Below are 17,481 nucleotides of genomic sequence, written 5' to 3'. Positions count from 1 at the left end.
TTCCTGCAATTCTACACATTTTGCCATGGGGCGTAGAGAAAATGTTGCAGTTTTAATGCACGTTTTCTGCAGTTTTGCGCATTTTGCCATTGGGCAGAGAGAAAATGGTGCAATGTTATATGAAATGTTATGCAATTCTACTCATTTTGCCATGGGGCAGAGATACATTTTTGTGGTTTAAAAGCAAGTTTTCTGCAGTTCTACACATTTTGCCATGGGGCAGAGAGAACATTTAGGAATTTTATAACAAATTTCATGCAATTCTACTCATTTTGCCATGGGGCAGAGAGAAATGTTTGCAGTTTTAAAGCAAATTTCCTGCAATTCTACCAATTTTGCCATGACTTACGCCATTTTACTGATATCTGATTGAGAGTGACTAACAATATCAATGGGGGCTCCCTGGAGGTCAGGGGCCCTGGGCATATGCCCTGCGTGCCCGGTCGGTATTGGCCATGATTACTACAAGTTTAGATAACTGGCTAGACTAACTTACGAATCGTTAGATGGCTAATTGAGTGACTGTCAGTGACTGACAAAACAAGAGAAAAACAGCTGATGCACAGCCACATTTTTTACTTGCACCTTGTGTATTCTACTATTCTAACTCTCAACAGTAAATTGAGACCCCGACTGAGTTCCCCCAAAAGAACTAGCGGCAGGGGGCCTTACGCGACTGCTTATGCCTGGAGCCGACCCTGTGTGTGGTATAACTGTTGACTTAGTGTTAGGTGGCCCTTCAACGTGTTGTGGAGCTCTTTCAGTATCTGCTCAAAGAAGTGTTATTTCTCTTTAGTAACCTTTCGTTCAACTCCCCCCCTCCATCCTGCTCTCTATCCTCTATCCTCTTCCATTTCTATCTCCTTCCCTCCTCTCTCCTCTTCCACTCTCTCCTCCCTCTCCTCCCCTCTCTCCCTCATATCCCCTCATCCCTGTCTCTCCCCTCTTTCCTCATCCCCCTCCCCTCCTCCCCTCTCTCCCCCAGGCTCTGGTTGTATCGAACGATGCCCGTAAGGAGTCGACGGTCGGGGAGACGGTGAACCTGATGTCGGCCGACGCTCAGCGATTCAATGACGTTGTTAACTTCATCCACCTGCTGTGGTCGTGCCCACTGCAGATAGCACTCGCTATCGTCTTCCTGTGGATAGAGCTGGGGCCTGCTGTACTGGCTGGATTGGCTGTCATGGTCCTCATGGTGCCCATCAACGGTCTGCTGGCCACCAAGTCCAGGACCTTTCAGGTTAGGAAGGGGAGAGGGGGAAGAGAAGGAGGGAAAAGGGGGAGGGAGAAGGTAGGGAAGAGGGAGGTGGAACCTGCAATACTGGCTGTCATGGTTCTCATCCATGGTGCCCATCAATGGTCTGGAGGAGGAATAACAAGAGTGAGGGGAGGATGGGGAACGTGAAGGGAGAGGCTGATGTGTTGGACTCATTGACCTCAGTTTGAGTTCTGGTCGGGCCAGCCCCTGGAATTTGCTACAATATTATCATACTGTACAGTGAGGGAAAAAAGTATTTGATCCCCTGCTGATTTTGTATGTTTGCCCACTGACAAAGAAATGATCAGTCTATAATTTTAATGGTAGGTTTATGTGAACAGTAAGAGACAGAATAACAACAAAAAAATAGAGAAAAACGCATGTCAAAAATGTTATAAATTGATTTGCATTTTAATGAGGGAAATAAGTATTTGACCCCCTCTCAATCAGAAAGATTTCTGGCTCCCAGGTGTCTTTTATACAGGTAACGAGCTGAGATTAGGAGCACACTCTTAAAGGGAGTGCTCCTAATCTCAGCTTGTTACCTGTATAAAAGACACATGTCCACAGAAGCAATCAATCAATCAGATTCCAAACTCTCCACCATGGCCAGGACCAAAGAGCTCTCCAAGGATGTCAGGGACAAGATTGTAGACCTACACAAGGCTGGAATGTGCTACAAGACCATCGCCAAGCAGCTTGGTGAGAAGGTGACAACAGTTGGTGCGATTATTCGCAAATGGAAGAAACACAAAAGAACTGTCAATCTCCCTCGGCCTGGGGCTCCATGCAAGATCTCACCTCGTGGAGTTGCAATGATCATGAAAACGGTAAGGAATCAGCCCAGAACTACACGGGAGGATCTTGTCAATGATCTCAAGGCAGCTGGGACCATAGTTACCAAGAAAACTATTGGTAACACACTACGCCGTGAAGGACTGAAATCCTGCAGCGCCTGCAAGGTCCCCCTGCTCAAGAAAGCACACATACAGGCCCGTCTGAAGTTTGCCAATGAACATCTGAATGATTCAGAGGAGAACTGGGTGGAAGTGTTGTGGTCAGATAAGACCAAAATCGAGCTCTTTGGCATCAACTCAACTCGTCGTGTTTGGAGGAGGAGGAATGCTGCCTATGACCCCAAGAACACCATCCCCACCGTCAAACATGGAGGTGGAAACATTATGCTTTGGGGGTGTTTTTCTGCTAAGGGGACAGGACAACTTCACCGCATCAAAGGGACTGCAAAGAGGAGTGGGACAAAATCCCTCCTGAGATGTGTGCAAACCTGGTGGCCAACTACAAGAAACGTCTGACCTCTGTGATTGCCAACAAGGGTTTTGCCACCAAGTACTAAATCATGTTTTGCAGAGGGGTCAAATACTTATTTCCCTCATTAAAATGACATGCGTTTTTTCTGGATTTTTTTGTTGTTATTCTGTTTCTCACTGTTCAAATAAACCTACCATTAAAATTATAGACTGATCATGTCTTTGTCAGTGGGCAAACGTACAAAATCAGCAGGGGATCAAATAATTTTTTCCCTCACTGTACATACTTGTATTGTTCTCCACTGTGTTACATCTAAATGGTGAAGCTTCAACAACAGTATTCTACATTAACTTATCTGTTTCTGGGGTTATTGGGTGCATGAGTTAATACATTTACTGTCATCAACAGCAGTTAGTGCAAAACCTTCTTACCTCACATTTCTATTTCTGTCTGTCTCTATTTTCAGATCGAGAACATGAAGTACAAAGACAAACGGATGAAAATCGTGAACGAGATGCTGAACGGCATCAAGGTATTAGCTTGAATAATAACATTGAATTAGGTTTAATAGGCTTAATATAACTGATTAAAGGCTCAATATACCTAATTAAAAGTATGTTAGAGCAATGGTGTGTGCTTGTCCTACAGTTTTCTTTGTCCCAGCACTAAACAGTGCATTTGACTATATACAGTGGGGGAAAAAAGTATTTAGTCAGCCACCAATTGTGCAAGTTCTCCCACTAAAAAAGATGAGAGAGGCCTGTAATTTTCATCATAGGTACACGTCAACTATGACAGACAAATTGAGATTTTCTTTTTAGAAAATCACATTGTAGGATTTTTAATGAATTTATTTGCAAATTATGGTGGAAAATAAGTATTTGGTCACCTACAAACAAGCAAGATTTCTGGCTCTCACAGACCTGTAACTTCTTCTTTAAGAGGCTCCTCTGTCCTCCACTCGTTACCTGTATTAATGGAACCTGTTTGAACTTGTTATCAGTATAAAAGACACCTGTCCACAACCTCAAACAGTCACACTCTAAACTCCACTATGGCCAAGACCAAAGAGCTGTCAAAGGACACCAGAAACAAAATTGTAGACCTGCACCAGGCTGGGAAGACTGAATCTGCAATAGGTAAGCAGCTTGGTTTGAAGAAATCAACTGTGGGAGCAATTATTAGGAAATGGAAGACATACAAGACCACTGATAATCTCCCTCGATCTGGGGCTCCACGCAAGATCTCAGCCCGTGGGGTCAAAATGATCACAAGAACGGTGAGCAAAAATCCCAGAACCACACGGGGGGGACCTAGTGAATGACCTGCAGAGAGCTGGGACCAAAGTAACAAGCCTACCATCAGTAACACACTACGCTGCCAGGGACTCAAATCCTGCAGTTCCAGACGTGTCCCCCTGCTTAAGCCAGTACATGTCCACGCCCGTCTGAAGTTTGCTAGAGTGCATTTGGATGATCCAGAAGAGGATTGGGAGAATGTCATATGGTCAGATGAAACCAAAATAGAACTTTTTGGTAAAAACTCAACTCGTCGTGTTTGGAGGACAAAGAATGCTGAGTTGCATCCAAAGAACACCATACCTACTGTGAAATATGGGGGTGGAAACATCATGATTTGGGGCTGTTTTTCTGCAAAGGAACCAGGACGACTGATCCGTGTAAAGGAAAGAATGAATGGGGCCATGTATCGTGAGATTTTGAGTGAAAACCTCCTTCCATCAGCAAGGGCATTGAAGATTAAACGTGGCTGGGTCTTTCAGCATGACAATGATCCCAAACACACCGCCCGAGCAACGAAGGAGTGGCTTCGTAAGAAGCATTTCAAGGTCCTGGAGTGGCCTAGCCAGTCTCCAGATCTCAACCCCATAGAAAATCTTTGGAGGGAGTTGAAAGTCCGTGTTGCCCAGCGACAGCCCCAAAACATCACTGCTCTAGAGGAGATCTGCATGGAGGAATGGGCCAAAATACCAGCAACAGTGTGTGAAAACCTTGTGAAGACTTACAGAAAACGTTTGACCTGTGTCATTGCCAACAAAGGGTATATAACAAAGTATTGAGAAACTTTTGTTATTGACCAAATACTTATTTTCCACCATAATTTGCAAATAAATTCATCAAAAATCCTACAATGTGATTTTCTGGATTTTTTTTCTCTCATTTTGTCTGTCATAGTTGACGTGTACCTATGATTAAAATTATAGGCCACTCTCATCTTTTTAAGTGGGAGAACTTGCACAATTGGTGGCTGACTAAATACTTTTTTCCCCCACTGTATCTTAGAAATATTCTATCAACAGTACATTATTGAGAGTACTTGAGTAAGAGGCCAATCTGAAATGTCATGGCATTAATAAGTTCGCTGTTGGAGCTAAGTGCAGGTAGTCAAGGTATTATAGTGCTCAATGGTAAAATCAAAATGTTCTACCATCACAGCTAAGCCAATATGACACCAATTTAAATTAAACTTTGCTGTTTGAGGAGGTTTGAATCCAAAGCAACCTGCCTACAAGTTGTTTGATGTACAATAGACCAACATAGCTACTGTAGTAGGCCAAAGTTGTGTGCTGGAAAACCTTGGTAGAGCATGGGTGAAGTAGGCCTTGTGGTGCTCATGTGAATGTTTTAAAAAATGTTGGCTTCAGACTTGCCTATTTCTTATTTAAAACATAGTTTTTGTGTTGAATTATAATAGTTTTGTAATATTTAGTACTGTAATATTATTTACTATACATTTTTAGTATTGTAATATTATAATATTGTAATATTTATTAAGCTTTCGGGCTCTACTGTAAGAAGAGCTAACTCCCTCTGAGCAGGCCTGTGTGTGTGCATATGTGTGTGTGTGACTGTGTGTGTGTGTGACTTTGTGTGTGTGTGTGCGTGCATGCATGCATTTGTGTACAGGCCCAGTTTATTGAAAATGAAAATGGCTGTGAAGTGCTGCTGCTTTGTGCTGCTGCTTTGTGCACATTTTAACCACCCGGGGATATTGCTCTGAACTAAAGAGCCACTTCAGACTTTCTCACCTGCCGTTACTCTTATTCCTACCTGTTCCACCTCCACCTCCACCTCCCCCTCTCCTTTTCTCATTTCCCTACCTCTCTCCCTCTTCTTCTCTCCTTCCCTCTCCCCCTTCCCTCTCTTCCCTCCCTCTCTTCCCTCATTCCCTCTCTTATTTTCTCCATCCCCCACCCCCCTCCCTCCAACCTCTCACTCTCTCCCTCCCCTCCCACTCTCTAGATCCTGAAGCTATATGCATGGGAACCATCATTCCAGAACCAGGTGATGGGGATCAGAGAACAAGAGCTGGGGGTCATGAGGAAGTTTGCCTACCTCTCCTCCGTCTCCACCTTCATCTTCTCCTGTGCCCCCGCCCTGGTGAGTACTGCGAGCGAGAGACACACATACACACACACACATACATACACACACACACACACACACACACACACACACACACACACACACTCTAACTAACCTGTGTATCTCTCCAGGTCTCCTTGGCAACCTTTGCAGTGTTTGTAGCAGTGGACTCAGAGAACGTTCTGGATGCAGGGAAAGCCTTCACCTCCATCTCTCTGTTCAACATCCTCCGCTTCCCTCTGGCATTCCTACCCATGCTCATAGCTGCAATGGTGCAGGTAGGACAACACACACGCACGCACGCACACACACACACATACGTCCACACACATGCACACACACTGCATGCACATCTTACATTTTTATTATTGTATTGACAAAATTAAGTCTAAATGACTTGTTTTTAGTTAATTTCGCTTACCCCAAAAATGCATTTACTTTAAGATAATTTGTCTTGTATCAAGATATTCTGACTTGTATCAAACTATTTTTGGGTTAAAATAAGCAGTGCAGTAATATCATTTAGCTTGGTAAGACACACACACATACACACACACACTAAATACACTAAATGTGTGTTTGTCCCTCCAGACCAGCGTTTCTAAGACGCGTCTGGAGAAGTTCCTGGGAGGAGACGACCTGGACACCAACACCGTGCGTCACGACCCCAGCTTCAGTAGGTCACTGAGCTACTTGCTCTTTAACCCCAGAAAGCAAAACACTTTGAGACGGTTTCCCAGACACAGATTAAGCCTAGTCCCATGGACTAAGAAGCATTTTCAATTGAGAATCTCCATTTAGTCAAGGACTAGTCTTAATCTGTGTCCAGGAAACCGTCCCTTTATGTCAATACTTTAGTTGCATTAGTTGCATTTAGTTTGCCGGTACAATGAAACCAGTGGCATAGTGGTCAATAGTGCAAATGGCCAAGTTAAATCAAGCACCCCTCAAACCACAGGAAGCTGCTGAGGGGAGCACTGCTCATAATAGTGGCCGGAACGGAGCGACTGGAATGGCATCAGACACATGGAAACCTTGTGTTTGACGTATTTGATGCCATTCCACCAATTCCGCTCCAGCCATTACCATGAGCCTGTCCTCCCCAATTAAAGTGCCACCAACCTCCTGTGCCTCAAACGTGTGTCTATGTCTGTTCCCAGACACAGCCGTGAGTGTCTGTAATGGAACCTTCGCTTGGGAGAAAGATGCTGAACCTGTTCTCAAAAAGTGAGTTTCCCTCCTCTGTGGTTGTGTGGGTGTGTGTGTGTTTTAACAGAGAAGTCAAATATCAAATCAAAGTTTATTGTCATATGCACTGGATACAGGGTAGTGTACACAGTACAACGGATTGCTAACTTTCAGTTTAACCTCTCCTGTCAGTACAGCAGCTATTAAAAGTGTAAAAAAATGGTTCAATAAATACTCAGATATGCCTTGAGAGGTGTGGCTTTTGCAATCATCACCTCTGCTTTGTTAAATGTGTTGTGTGCGTGTGTGTTTGTGTATGTGTCAGTGTGTCATTGGAAATTAAGCCCGGCAGGCTGGTAGCAGTGGTGGGAGTGGTGGGTTCTGGGAAATCTTCTCTGATATCAGCAATGCTGGGAGAGATGCACAGTGCAAAGGGCTTCATCAATGTACAGGTAACACACACACACGTCATACAGTTAATAATAATTGTTTTTACTGTTTTAATACTCGCATTAAATACTCAAATTAGTCAATATGACCTATTTTAAAATAATGTATTGATTTGACAAAAACACAAACATCACAAAATGACACTGACACATTCAACAATTTCAAAGAGAGTATGTGTGTATGTGGGGGAGGGGTAATAAATAAACAAACAATACAGAAGACAGATATACACTTAGATACGGTCCCTTTTTTTTTCCAGGAGTGGGGCAGTCCCACTCCTCTCCTATTTTTTATTGGATAGGATAGTGAGAGGAGAGAGCGTGCTGGAATAGCAGTGTGCTGGATTCGAACCCATGCTGCAGCAGAATGTGTTCCCGAGGCAGCGGCTTAGACCATTAGACCCCATTTTTTTTGGTCACACACACCTGATAAGTGCAGTGAAATGTGTTGTTTTTACATGGTCAGCCATAGTAGTATGGTGCCCCTGAAGCAAATTAGGGTTATGTGCCTTGCTGAATGACAAATCGACAGTTTTATCACCTTCTCGGCTCAGGTATTTCAAACCAGGAACCTTTTGGTTACTGTCTCAACGCTCTAACCGCTAGGCTACCTGCTTCTAATTAGATTCAGTTCTTGACAAAACTCACAGCTCTGGTCCAATTTGAACGTATGCAGCCTCACAGTTAACCTTTCCAATATAAGAACGCTGAAAAAAGCATGATTGCACACACTGCAGGTCGATGGAACCGTTTCCCAGTGATTGGCTGCACCTCCATATTTGGACAGTGAAGCTTACATTTTAAATGTGGCTCTATTATCCAGCGTTTTGGATTTGAGATCAAGTGTTTTATGAGGCGACAGGACAGAATGTCACCTTTTATTTGAGAGTATTTTCATACATATCTGTTTTACCATTTAGAAATGAAAGCTCTTTATGTATCTAGTCCCCCATTTCAAGAAGTCATAAGTATTTGGACAAATTCACTTATAGTGTATTAAAGTAGTCAAAAGTTTAGTATTTGGTTCCACATACCTAGCACGCAATGACTCTATCAGGGTTGTTCCTCTGCAAACTCGTTGGATGCATTTGCAGTTGGATTTGGCTGTTTGGGGTTATGTTCTGTCCAATAGGAGCTGAATGGTGAATGATGACTGGAGTAATTTTCTTTGTAAGTGATTAGATGTTTCTGAATACTTCTAAATCAATCCGATATGCCATGAATAATAATGAGCGAGAAAGTTACAGAGGCCTCAAAAAAAAACATGCTAACATCTCACCATTACCAATAACAGGGGAGGTTAGCATTTTGGGGGGGCATTCGCACTGATATAGGCCTACTGTAAAATGCATTATGTCTGAGCTATGGACATGCCAAATGTTGTCAATAAGCAAGATTAAATTCACTATTGATAAGACGTAAAAAGACAGTGAATAATTCCAATCAAATTCTAAAAAAAAGAAACAACAACTTGTTTTAAATAGGCTATGTCTAATTACAGTTACAGACACCCTAATTGCACCCCATGGGCATATAATATTCAAATCAAATCACATTTTATTAGGCCTAAGACAACGTAGACTGTGGAACTTTTCACAGGAGCTGGAAAATGATCCAATATAAAGAGAAAGGGGGAATGTCCACTATATATATATATATATATATATATATATATATATATATATATATATATATATATATATATATATATATATATATATAGCTAAGCTTACTATTGCTGTTGAAATGGCCAGTAGTGAGGTTTGCCACGTGAAAAGTAAACAAACAAACAAACAGGCAAATATAGCCTACAAGTGGATTCAGAACCACAGACAGCGATCGGAATACCCTCGATTTGACAGTTAGGTCCAACAGAGGAAAGTGGAAGATGCATTTTTTGACAGAATAATAATGAAAAACAATAAGCAGTCTTTTTAAATTACTTGATGTTCCTAAACAGGCGTACTACAGTCACTGACACCTTTCATGCAATGGGCATTGCACATAATGAGTCCAAATGTTTCACAGAAGCTGTACAAAAATTATGTCCAATTGAAATAAAAAAAGGGAATGTCTGTGGACTGTTTTGAAGCTCGTGATATTTTAATAAAACGTTGGTGATGTACATGAGGCTACTGTGTGTGACTCCGCTGGCTAAATCAATGCTATAACCAAATGCGTTACCGCTAACACTAGCTTTTGGTCGGTCTTAAATATCCCTAGTTGCGCCTATTGGCACACCTCAAATATTTCCACCCCTTAAATTGCAAAACTGACGTGCATTTGACACTTCCGCCTCCTTACCACCAGCCGAAAATAGAGCCCTTTAAGTGAATTTGTCCAAATACTTATGACTTCTTCAAATGGGGGGGACTAGATACATAAAGTGATTTAATTTCTAAACTGTAAAACAGATAAGTATGAAAATACCCTCAAATAAAAGGTGAAATGATGTACTGTTGCCTGATATGAAACATTTGATTTCAAATCCAAAATGCTGGAGTATAGAGCCAAATTGAAAAATTCAGCGTTGTTGTCCAAATACATATAGAGGAGAGTGTAAATGTCATTGCTAAAACTCTCTCTCTCCTCTTGCACTCTCTCCCCTCCCTTTCTTCCCACCCACTCCTTTTCCCTCTCTCCTCCTTCTTCACTCCCTCCCCTGCCTCTCTACCCACCCACCCACTCCCTTTCTCTCTCTCCTCCTGCACTCCCTCCCCTCCCTCTTTCCCACCCACTCCCTCTCTGTCGCCCACACTCCTTCCTCCCACCTCTTCCCTCTTCTGTCTCCCCTTCCGTCTCTGCTCTCTTCAGGGGTCGATAGCCTTTGTGCCCCAGCAGGCCTGGATCCAGAACGCCACTCTCAGGGACAACATCCTGTTTGGCTCCCCACTGGAGGACTCTCGTTTCCAGGCTACGCTGGAGGCCTGCGCCCTAGGGCCCGACCTGGAGTTGTTGCCTGGGGGAGACCAGACTGAGATCGGGGAGAAGGTGAGAGAGGACTGGGTGGTCTGGAGGTGGTTAGGGGAGAGAGGCTGGGGAGAACTCATTGAGATTGGGTCTGAGTCCCAAATGGGCCTTTGAATCATAGTCAGTCAGTGTGTACACTAAAAACAACAAATTCACGTGTCAGTGATGATGGACCGTGTTTTTGATGGACCCTGTTTTTCCATCAACACAGCTCATTTAAATGCAAAAACTATGTTCTATCTCTATGGATAATGCCATCTCTCGTATCCAGCTAATGACCATGGTGGGGTCAATTTCATTTCAATTCAGTCAATTCAAGAAGTAAACTGTACAGCTAATTTAAATTCTAATGCCATAGAGATTCAACTATATTATTTCTCTATAGCTAATTCCATCTCTCGTGTCCAGGTATTGACCTATGTCCCCGTTTCCCTCCCCTCCCCTCTCCTCCGCTCTCTTCTCCTCTCCTCCCTTCCCCTCTCCTTTCCTCCCCCAGGGTATTAACCTGTCCGGGGGTCAGAAGCAGCGTGTGAGCCTGGCCAGGGCAGCCTACAGCCAGGCTGACGTTTACCTACTGGATGACCCTCTCTCAGCCGTAGACTCTCATGTGGGCAAACATCTGTTTGAGGAGGTGGTGGGACCTACAGGAATACTCAAGGATAAGGTGAGTGGAATGACTAACCAAATAAATTAGCTAAATTAGATCAACAGACAGATGGATGAATGGACGGACGCACATATGTCCTATCTCTCTGATCCCTCCGTGGACTTGTGACCCATGGAGTACAGTTTCTCTCCTCTCCTCTCCTCCACCTCCTTCTCCTTTCTCTCCTCTCCTCTCCTGCCCAACCTCCTCTCATCCCTTCCCTCTTCTCTTCCTCCTCTTCCTCATCGTCCTCCTCTCTTACACCTTCTCCCTCTGTAGACCCGTATCTTGGTGACCCATGGAGTGAGCTTCCTGCCCTATGTGGATGAGATCGTTGTATTGAAAGACGGATGTGTTTCTGAGGTCGGGTCATACCAAAGTCTCAAGGACAGCAAGGGGGCTTTCTCTGAGTTCCTGGACACCTATGCTAAAGAGGAGGGCAAGAAACACACTGGTGAGTGTGTGTGTGTGTGTGTATAACTGTCTTTGTTGTCTGTGTGTGTGTAACTGGCTGTGTGTGTGTGTAACTGGTTGTGTGTGTGTGTTTATCAACAGACCCAATCTCTGACGGTGAGGAGGTGGAGCTAGTCCCAGATTTACAGGATCCTCAGGCAGACGCCCCTCCTGAAGACATTGTCTCTATCACCCTGAAGAGAGAGAGCAGCATCCGACGCAGCCAACGCAATGGAAGGTAGGAGAGAGCGAGAGAGAAAGAAGGAGAGAGAGTCTGAAATGGCTCTTTAGTTCAGAGCCAGATTCCCGGGTGGTTAAAAGGTACACAAAGCAACAGCCATTTTCAATAAACCATACAAAGCCTGTACACAAATGCATGCATGCGCATGCACACATTCACACACACACACACACACACACACACAGACAAAAATCTGAGGGCACACAAAGAACGTGAGGATGGCTGGGGGTTGGTCCGAGGATGGCTGGGGGGGGTGGTCTGAGGATGGCTGGGGGGTGGTCCGAGGATGGCTGGGGGGTGGTCCGAGGATGGCTGGGGAGTGGTCCGATGATGGCTGGGGGGGTGGTCTGAGGATGGCTGAGGGTTGGAGAATTTAGCATTTTTCAAACACCTGAAACAGCCTTTTCCTGGAATCTAGAGCCATAATGATTATACTTAATTCTATGTAAAAAAAATAAATAAAAATAAGTTTATTTTTCTGCATATCTAAGCATACATCTTGAGCTGCCTGTATCCTCCTGACTGGTGTTTATTTTTGTATTAAAATATATATATACTTTACCCCAATTTGCGATCCAGTCTCATCGCTGCAACTCCCCAATGGGCTCGGGAGAGGCAAAGGGTTGAGTCATGCGTCCTCCGAAACATGACCCACCAAACCGCGCTTCTTAACACCCACCCACTTAACACAGAAGCCAGCTGCACCAATGTGTTGGAGGACACAGAATCCAGGCGCCCGGCCCACAACAAGGAGCGCAATGAGCCAAGTAAAGCCCCCCCGGCCAAACCCTCCCCTAACCCAGACGATGCTGGGCCAATTGTGCGCTACCCTAGGGAACTCCCGGTCACAGCCGGTTGTGACACAGCTTGGGATCGAACCCGGGTCTGTAGTGACGCCTCAAGCGCTGCGATGCAGTGCCTTAGACCGCTGCGCCACTCGGGATGCCTGGTGGTTATTTTTTTAAGAAAATAAATATGCTTCTCTGCATCTACAGTATGCTAAAATCTGGGTAAAAGATGGAAAGAAACGTGAGTCTTATTCAGTACATCTAGTAATTGCTAACTTTTCCAAAGTCAAAAAATCTTGCCAGCAGGCATGCCAGCTAAGACAATTAGACAAGCTAGCTACTATAACTTGATTGATAGCCTGAAATGGCTTATTGGCAGCTAGTTATGAGGTTGGGAAATTGGGAACCTATTTGGACTAGCTAAAGCCAACTTCATAAAATTGCTATTAAAAAAAAATATATATATATTATTATTTACAACACATACAACATATCACACTAACCAAACAACAAAACACAACACATGTAAACACGACACATTGTTCTCGCTCATCCTGGTACAAATAATTTTGACTCATAAAGGCACATTTCTATACTCTCCTTTATTTTCTTTGCGTATCACAATTTCATCCTAACAATACATCAAAATAAGGATATATGGGAGGGCTGCAACGAAATTTCAAAAACAATAAATAAATAGGTACTTAATATTATGAATAATTATAAAGTTTCTCATTATATACATGATTTGTATGAATTACATATTATTGATTGGTATAATGATTTTGTATCAATACACATGATTGGTATTAATTACATATTATAAATAACATACATTTCCCCATGTTTTCATTCACTCCAAGACAGTAACTTCAAACTTGGCCCATATTTCTTCATATTCTTTTGACTTTGCATTATCCATTTGCAATAGTTTTATCAAATTTGACAGTGTTCATTGACAGTTTGAGCCATTCTGCAAATGAGGGCGGCTGTTCCTCTCCCAATGCCTTAAAATTACCCTTTTAGCAATGCGAGTTGGGGTCCTGAGCATGGAAGCATTTGGTGTATTTTCTGGGAGGTTAATTCCCAGCAAGATAAAGCCTGCATTTGTGTGTAGTCTATTTTCTATTGCGCCTTGAAATAGAGATAACATCATTTTCCAATATGTTTCCAACTTAGGACACTTGACCAAGATTTACAAGCATCTGATTTACATCTCCAACATTTGCGGTCGGTTGTCATTTTTGCCTTGTACATTTTAGAGGGAGTCCAGTAACTTCTATTAATTATATTATACTGAACCATTTGTGCTTTAGACTCTCTGCGCGTTTAAAAAAAGTTTTTCCACACCTTTTTTCTATTCAATTTATTGTATATTCATCTTCAAATCTTTACCCCATTTTTCTCTTAAGGGAAGGTTTAGTCCCCTTGCTTTTTTGTTTAAGAATTTATACACCCTGGATGCCAGGTGGTCTTTGGAATGGACACCCTTTATGAAACTTTCCAATTCGTTCAAATCATGTTTAAATGTGTTGTTCTATCGGCAGACTTGACTGCCTGTACAATCTGAATGATTGTAAAATGGTTGGTAGAGCCGGTCTTATCCTTCAATTCATTCAGATCCATAATTTTACCATCTTTATACAAATCAGACACGGTCCAAACTCCATCTGTAGCCAATCTCTCCACAATAACGGTCTGTGATTGATTAATATGTGCGGATTGCTCCAGATGGTTGCTTAAAAAGAGGTACATAAGGAGACTGCACATTTATTTCCAACAATTTTAAGAACGTTCCAAGAAGCAGATATTGTTGGAATGTTCTTTCAGTATTCAGGTAGCATTCCGTATGCTATCAATCTAAGTGGCATGGGGTGGAACATTTCTTCTTCAATTGCTACCCAAGAGGGGGGTTATTTTGGTGGGTAGAGCCAGTATATAATTGGTCTGGCTACATACAGTGATGGAAAAAAGTATTTGATCCCCTGCTGATTTTGTACGTTTGCCCACTGACAAAGACATGATCAGTCTATAATTTTAATGATAGGTTTATTTGAACAGTGAGAGACAGAATAACAACAACAAAATCCAGAAAAACGCATGTCAAAAATGTTATAAATTGATTTGCATTTGAATGAGGGGAAATAAATATCTGACCCCCTCTCAATCAGAAAGATTTCTGGCTCCCAGGTGTCTTTTATACAGGTAACGAGCTGAGATTAGGAGCACACTCTTGAAGGGAGTGCTCCTAATCTCAGCTTGTTACCTGTATAAAAGACACCTGTCCACAGAAGCAATCAATCAATCAATCAGATGCCAAACTCTCCACCATGGCCAAGACCAAAGAGCTCTCCAAGGATGTCAGGGACAAGATTGTTGACATACACAAGGCTGGAATGGGCTACAAGACCATCACCAAGCAGCTTGGTGAGAAGGTGACAACAGTTGGTGCGATTATTCGCAAATGGAAGAAACACAAAATAACTGTCAATCTCCCTCAGCCTGGGGCTCCATGCAAGACTCACCTCGTGGAGTTGCAATGATCATGAGAACGGTGAGGAATCAGCCCAGAACTACACGGGAGGATCTTGTCAATGATCTCAAGGCAGCTGGGACCATAGTCACCAAGAAAACAATTGGTTTTCACACTACGCCATGAAGGACTGAAATCCTGCAGCGCCCGCAAGTTCCCCCTGCTCAAGAAAGCACATATACATGCCCGTCTGAAGTTTGCCAATGAACATCTGAATGATTCAGAGGAGAACTGGGTGAAAGTGTTGTGGTCAGATCAGACCAAAATCGAGCTCTTTGGCATCAACTCAACTCGCCGTGTTTGGAGGAGGAGAAATGCTGCCTATGACCCCAAGAACACCATCCCCACCGTCAAACATGGAGGTGAAAACATTATGCTTTGGGGGTGTTTTTCTGCTAAGGGGACAGGACAACTTCACCGCATCAAAGGGAGAACCTCCTTCCCTCAGCCAGGGCATTGAAAATGGGTCGTGGATGTGTATTCCAGCATGACAATGACCCAAAACACACGGCCAAGGCAACAAAGGAGTGGCTCAAGAAGAAGCACATTAAGGTCCTGGAGTGGCCTAGCCAGTCTCCAGACCTTAATCCCATAGAAAATCTGTGGAGGGAGCTGAAGGTTCGATTTGCCAAACGTCAGCCTCAAAACTTTAATGACTTGGACAAGATCTGCAAAGAGGAGTGGGACAAAATCCCTCCTGAGATGTGTGCAAACCTAGTGGCTACAAGAAACGTCTGACCTCTGTGATTGCCAACAAGGGTTTTGCCACAAAGTACTAAGTCATGTTTTGCAGAGGGGTCAAATACTTATTTCCTTCATTAAAATGCAAATCAATTCATAACATTTTTGACATGCGTTTTTCTGGATTTTTTTGTTGTTATTCTGTCTCTCACTGTTCAAATAAACCTACCATTAAAATTATAGACTGATCATGTCTTTGTCAGTGGGCAAACGTACAAAATCAGCAGGGGATCAAATACTTTTTTCCCTCACTGTATGACATGTAATATGTTTTAATATCAGGAAGTGCCATGCCACCTTTATATTTTGGCATCATTAGTTTCTATAAGCCGATGCGGTGTTGCTTTGAATTCCATATACATTTAGTGATAATTTCATTGATCTTCTTAAAGAAGGGATTGCGGTAGATTGAGAGGTAACATGCTTAGTTTGTAATTGATTGTTGGAGCCACTGTCATTTTTATTATTTCAATTCTTGCTCGGAACGTTAAAAAGAGGGAGGACCATCTTACAAAGTCTGCTTTCAAGGAATTCACAATAGCTTCCAAGTTCTCTTCAACCATTAACTTAATATTTGATGATAGGAAAATACCAAGATATTTCAGACCTTCCGGAGCCCAAACAAAATTTGTATCTGAAATTTGGTCTTCAGTACATAGATCATTTATCGGAGTAACCTCTGACTATTTCCAGTTTATTTTGAAGCCAGCAATCTCTGACCAACTTAAGTAGCCCCGTAATTGACGTTTTTGGATTCCTAACAAACAATAATATGTCATCTGCATTTACTGCCAGTTTATGCTCATGCTTTCCCACCACAATACCTTCAATATCAGTTATCATCTTATGGCTTCTGCTAATGGTTCTAACGCTAAAACAAAGGGCAAGGGAGACATCGGACATCCCTGCCTTGTGCCCCTCTCCAACGGAAATAAATAATATATAATACCATTTGTTATAACTGCTGCTCTAGGGCTATTGTATATACCGGAAACCCATCTTATAATTAAAGGACCAAACCCAAATCTTTCCATTGTATAGAATAAAAATGTCCACTCTACTTGATTAAACGCTTTTTCAGCGTCAAGTGATAATGCTACAGCTGGTACCTTCAACATCATAGCTTTATACACCAAAATGCCCCTGCATTATCTGAGCTACATTGATTTGAAATGAAACCAACCTGGTCAGTTGAAATCAAAGGGTGAATAACTTTCCTAAGTCTGTTTGCTAATAATTTAGAAAGTATCTTAAAAATCAACATTCAGTAAAGCGATTGGTGTATGGTTAGAGCATTGGGACAGGTATTTTCCCCCTTTAGCAATGAGTGTGATAATTGCCTCAGCAGTAGTTCCATTTACAATACCATGATCCAAAAAAAATGTATACCGTCTAAGCAGTATTGGTGAAAGTATAGTTGCAAACTGCTTATAAAATTCTGAGGTATAACCATCACTTCCCGGTGCCTCTAATTTTGGGAGCTCTACAATGGCATTGTGGATTTCCTGTATTGAGATTGGTTCATCCAGTTGGGACTTAAGCACATGTGCAACTTTGGTAAA

The 17,481-nt window shown here is 42.7% G+C and overlaps 1 protein-coding gene across 1 annotated transcript in view; it reads left to right on the top strand.

The window, feature by feature from the left end:
- Positions 1-17,481, top strand: part of abcc2 (ATP-binding cassette, sub-family C (CFTR/MRP), member 2) — a 75,749-nt gene that overhangs the window by 22,531 nt on the left and 35,737 nt on the right. Inside the window, exons 11-21 of the mRNA XM_041866550.2 lie at positions 986-1,240; positions 2,994-3,059; positions 5,788-5,925; positions 6,042-6,188; positions 6,502-6,586; positions 7,071-7,137; positions 7,424-7,550; positions 10,362-10,538; positions 11,014-11,181; positions 11,443-11,617; positions 11,719-11,854. Coding sequence (XP_041722484.2) covers positions 986-1,240; positions 2,994-3,059; positions 5,788-5,925; positions 6,042-6,188; positions 6,502-6,586; positions 7,071-7,137; positions 7,424-7,550; positions 10,362-10,538; positions 11,014-11,181; positions 11,443-11,617; positions 11,719-11,854 — 1,541 coding nt within the window. The remainder of the gene's footprint in view (positions 1-985; positions 1,241-2,993; positions 3,060-5,787; positions 5,926-6,041; positions 6,189-6,501; positions 6,587-7,070; positions 7,138-7,423; positions 7,551-10,361; positions 10,539-11,013; positions 11,182-11,442; positions 11,618-11,718; positions 11,855-17,481) is intronic.

Source organism: Coregonus clupeaformis, chromosome 37 (assembly GCF_020615455.1).
Source record: "Coregonus clupeaformis isolate EN_2021a chromosome 37, ASM2061545v1, whole genome shotgun sequence".
In the NCBI taxonomy this organism is placed as follows: Eukaryota; Metazoa; Chordata; class Actinopteri; order Salmoniformes; family Salmonidae; genus Coregonus; species Coregonus clupeaformis.
This window is presented reverse-complemented; position numbering and strand designations above follow the sequence as displayed.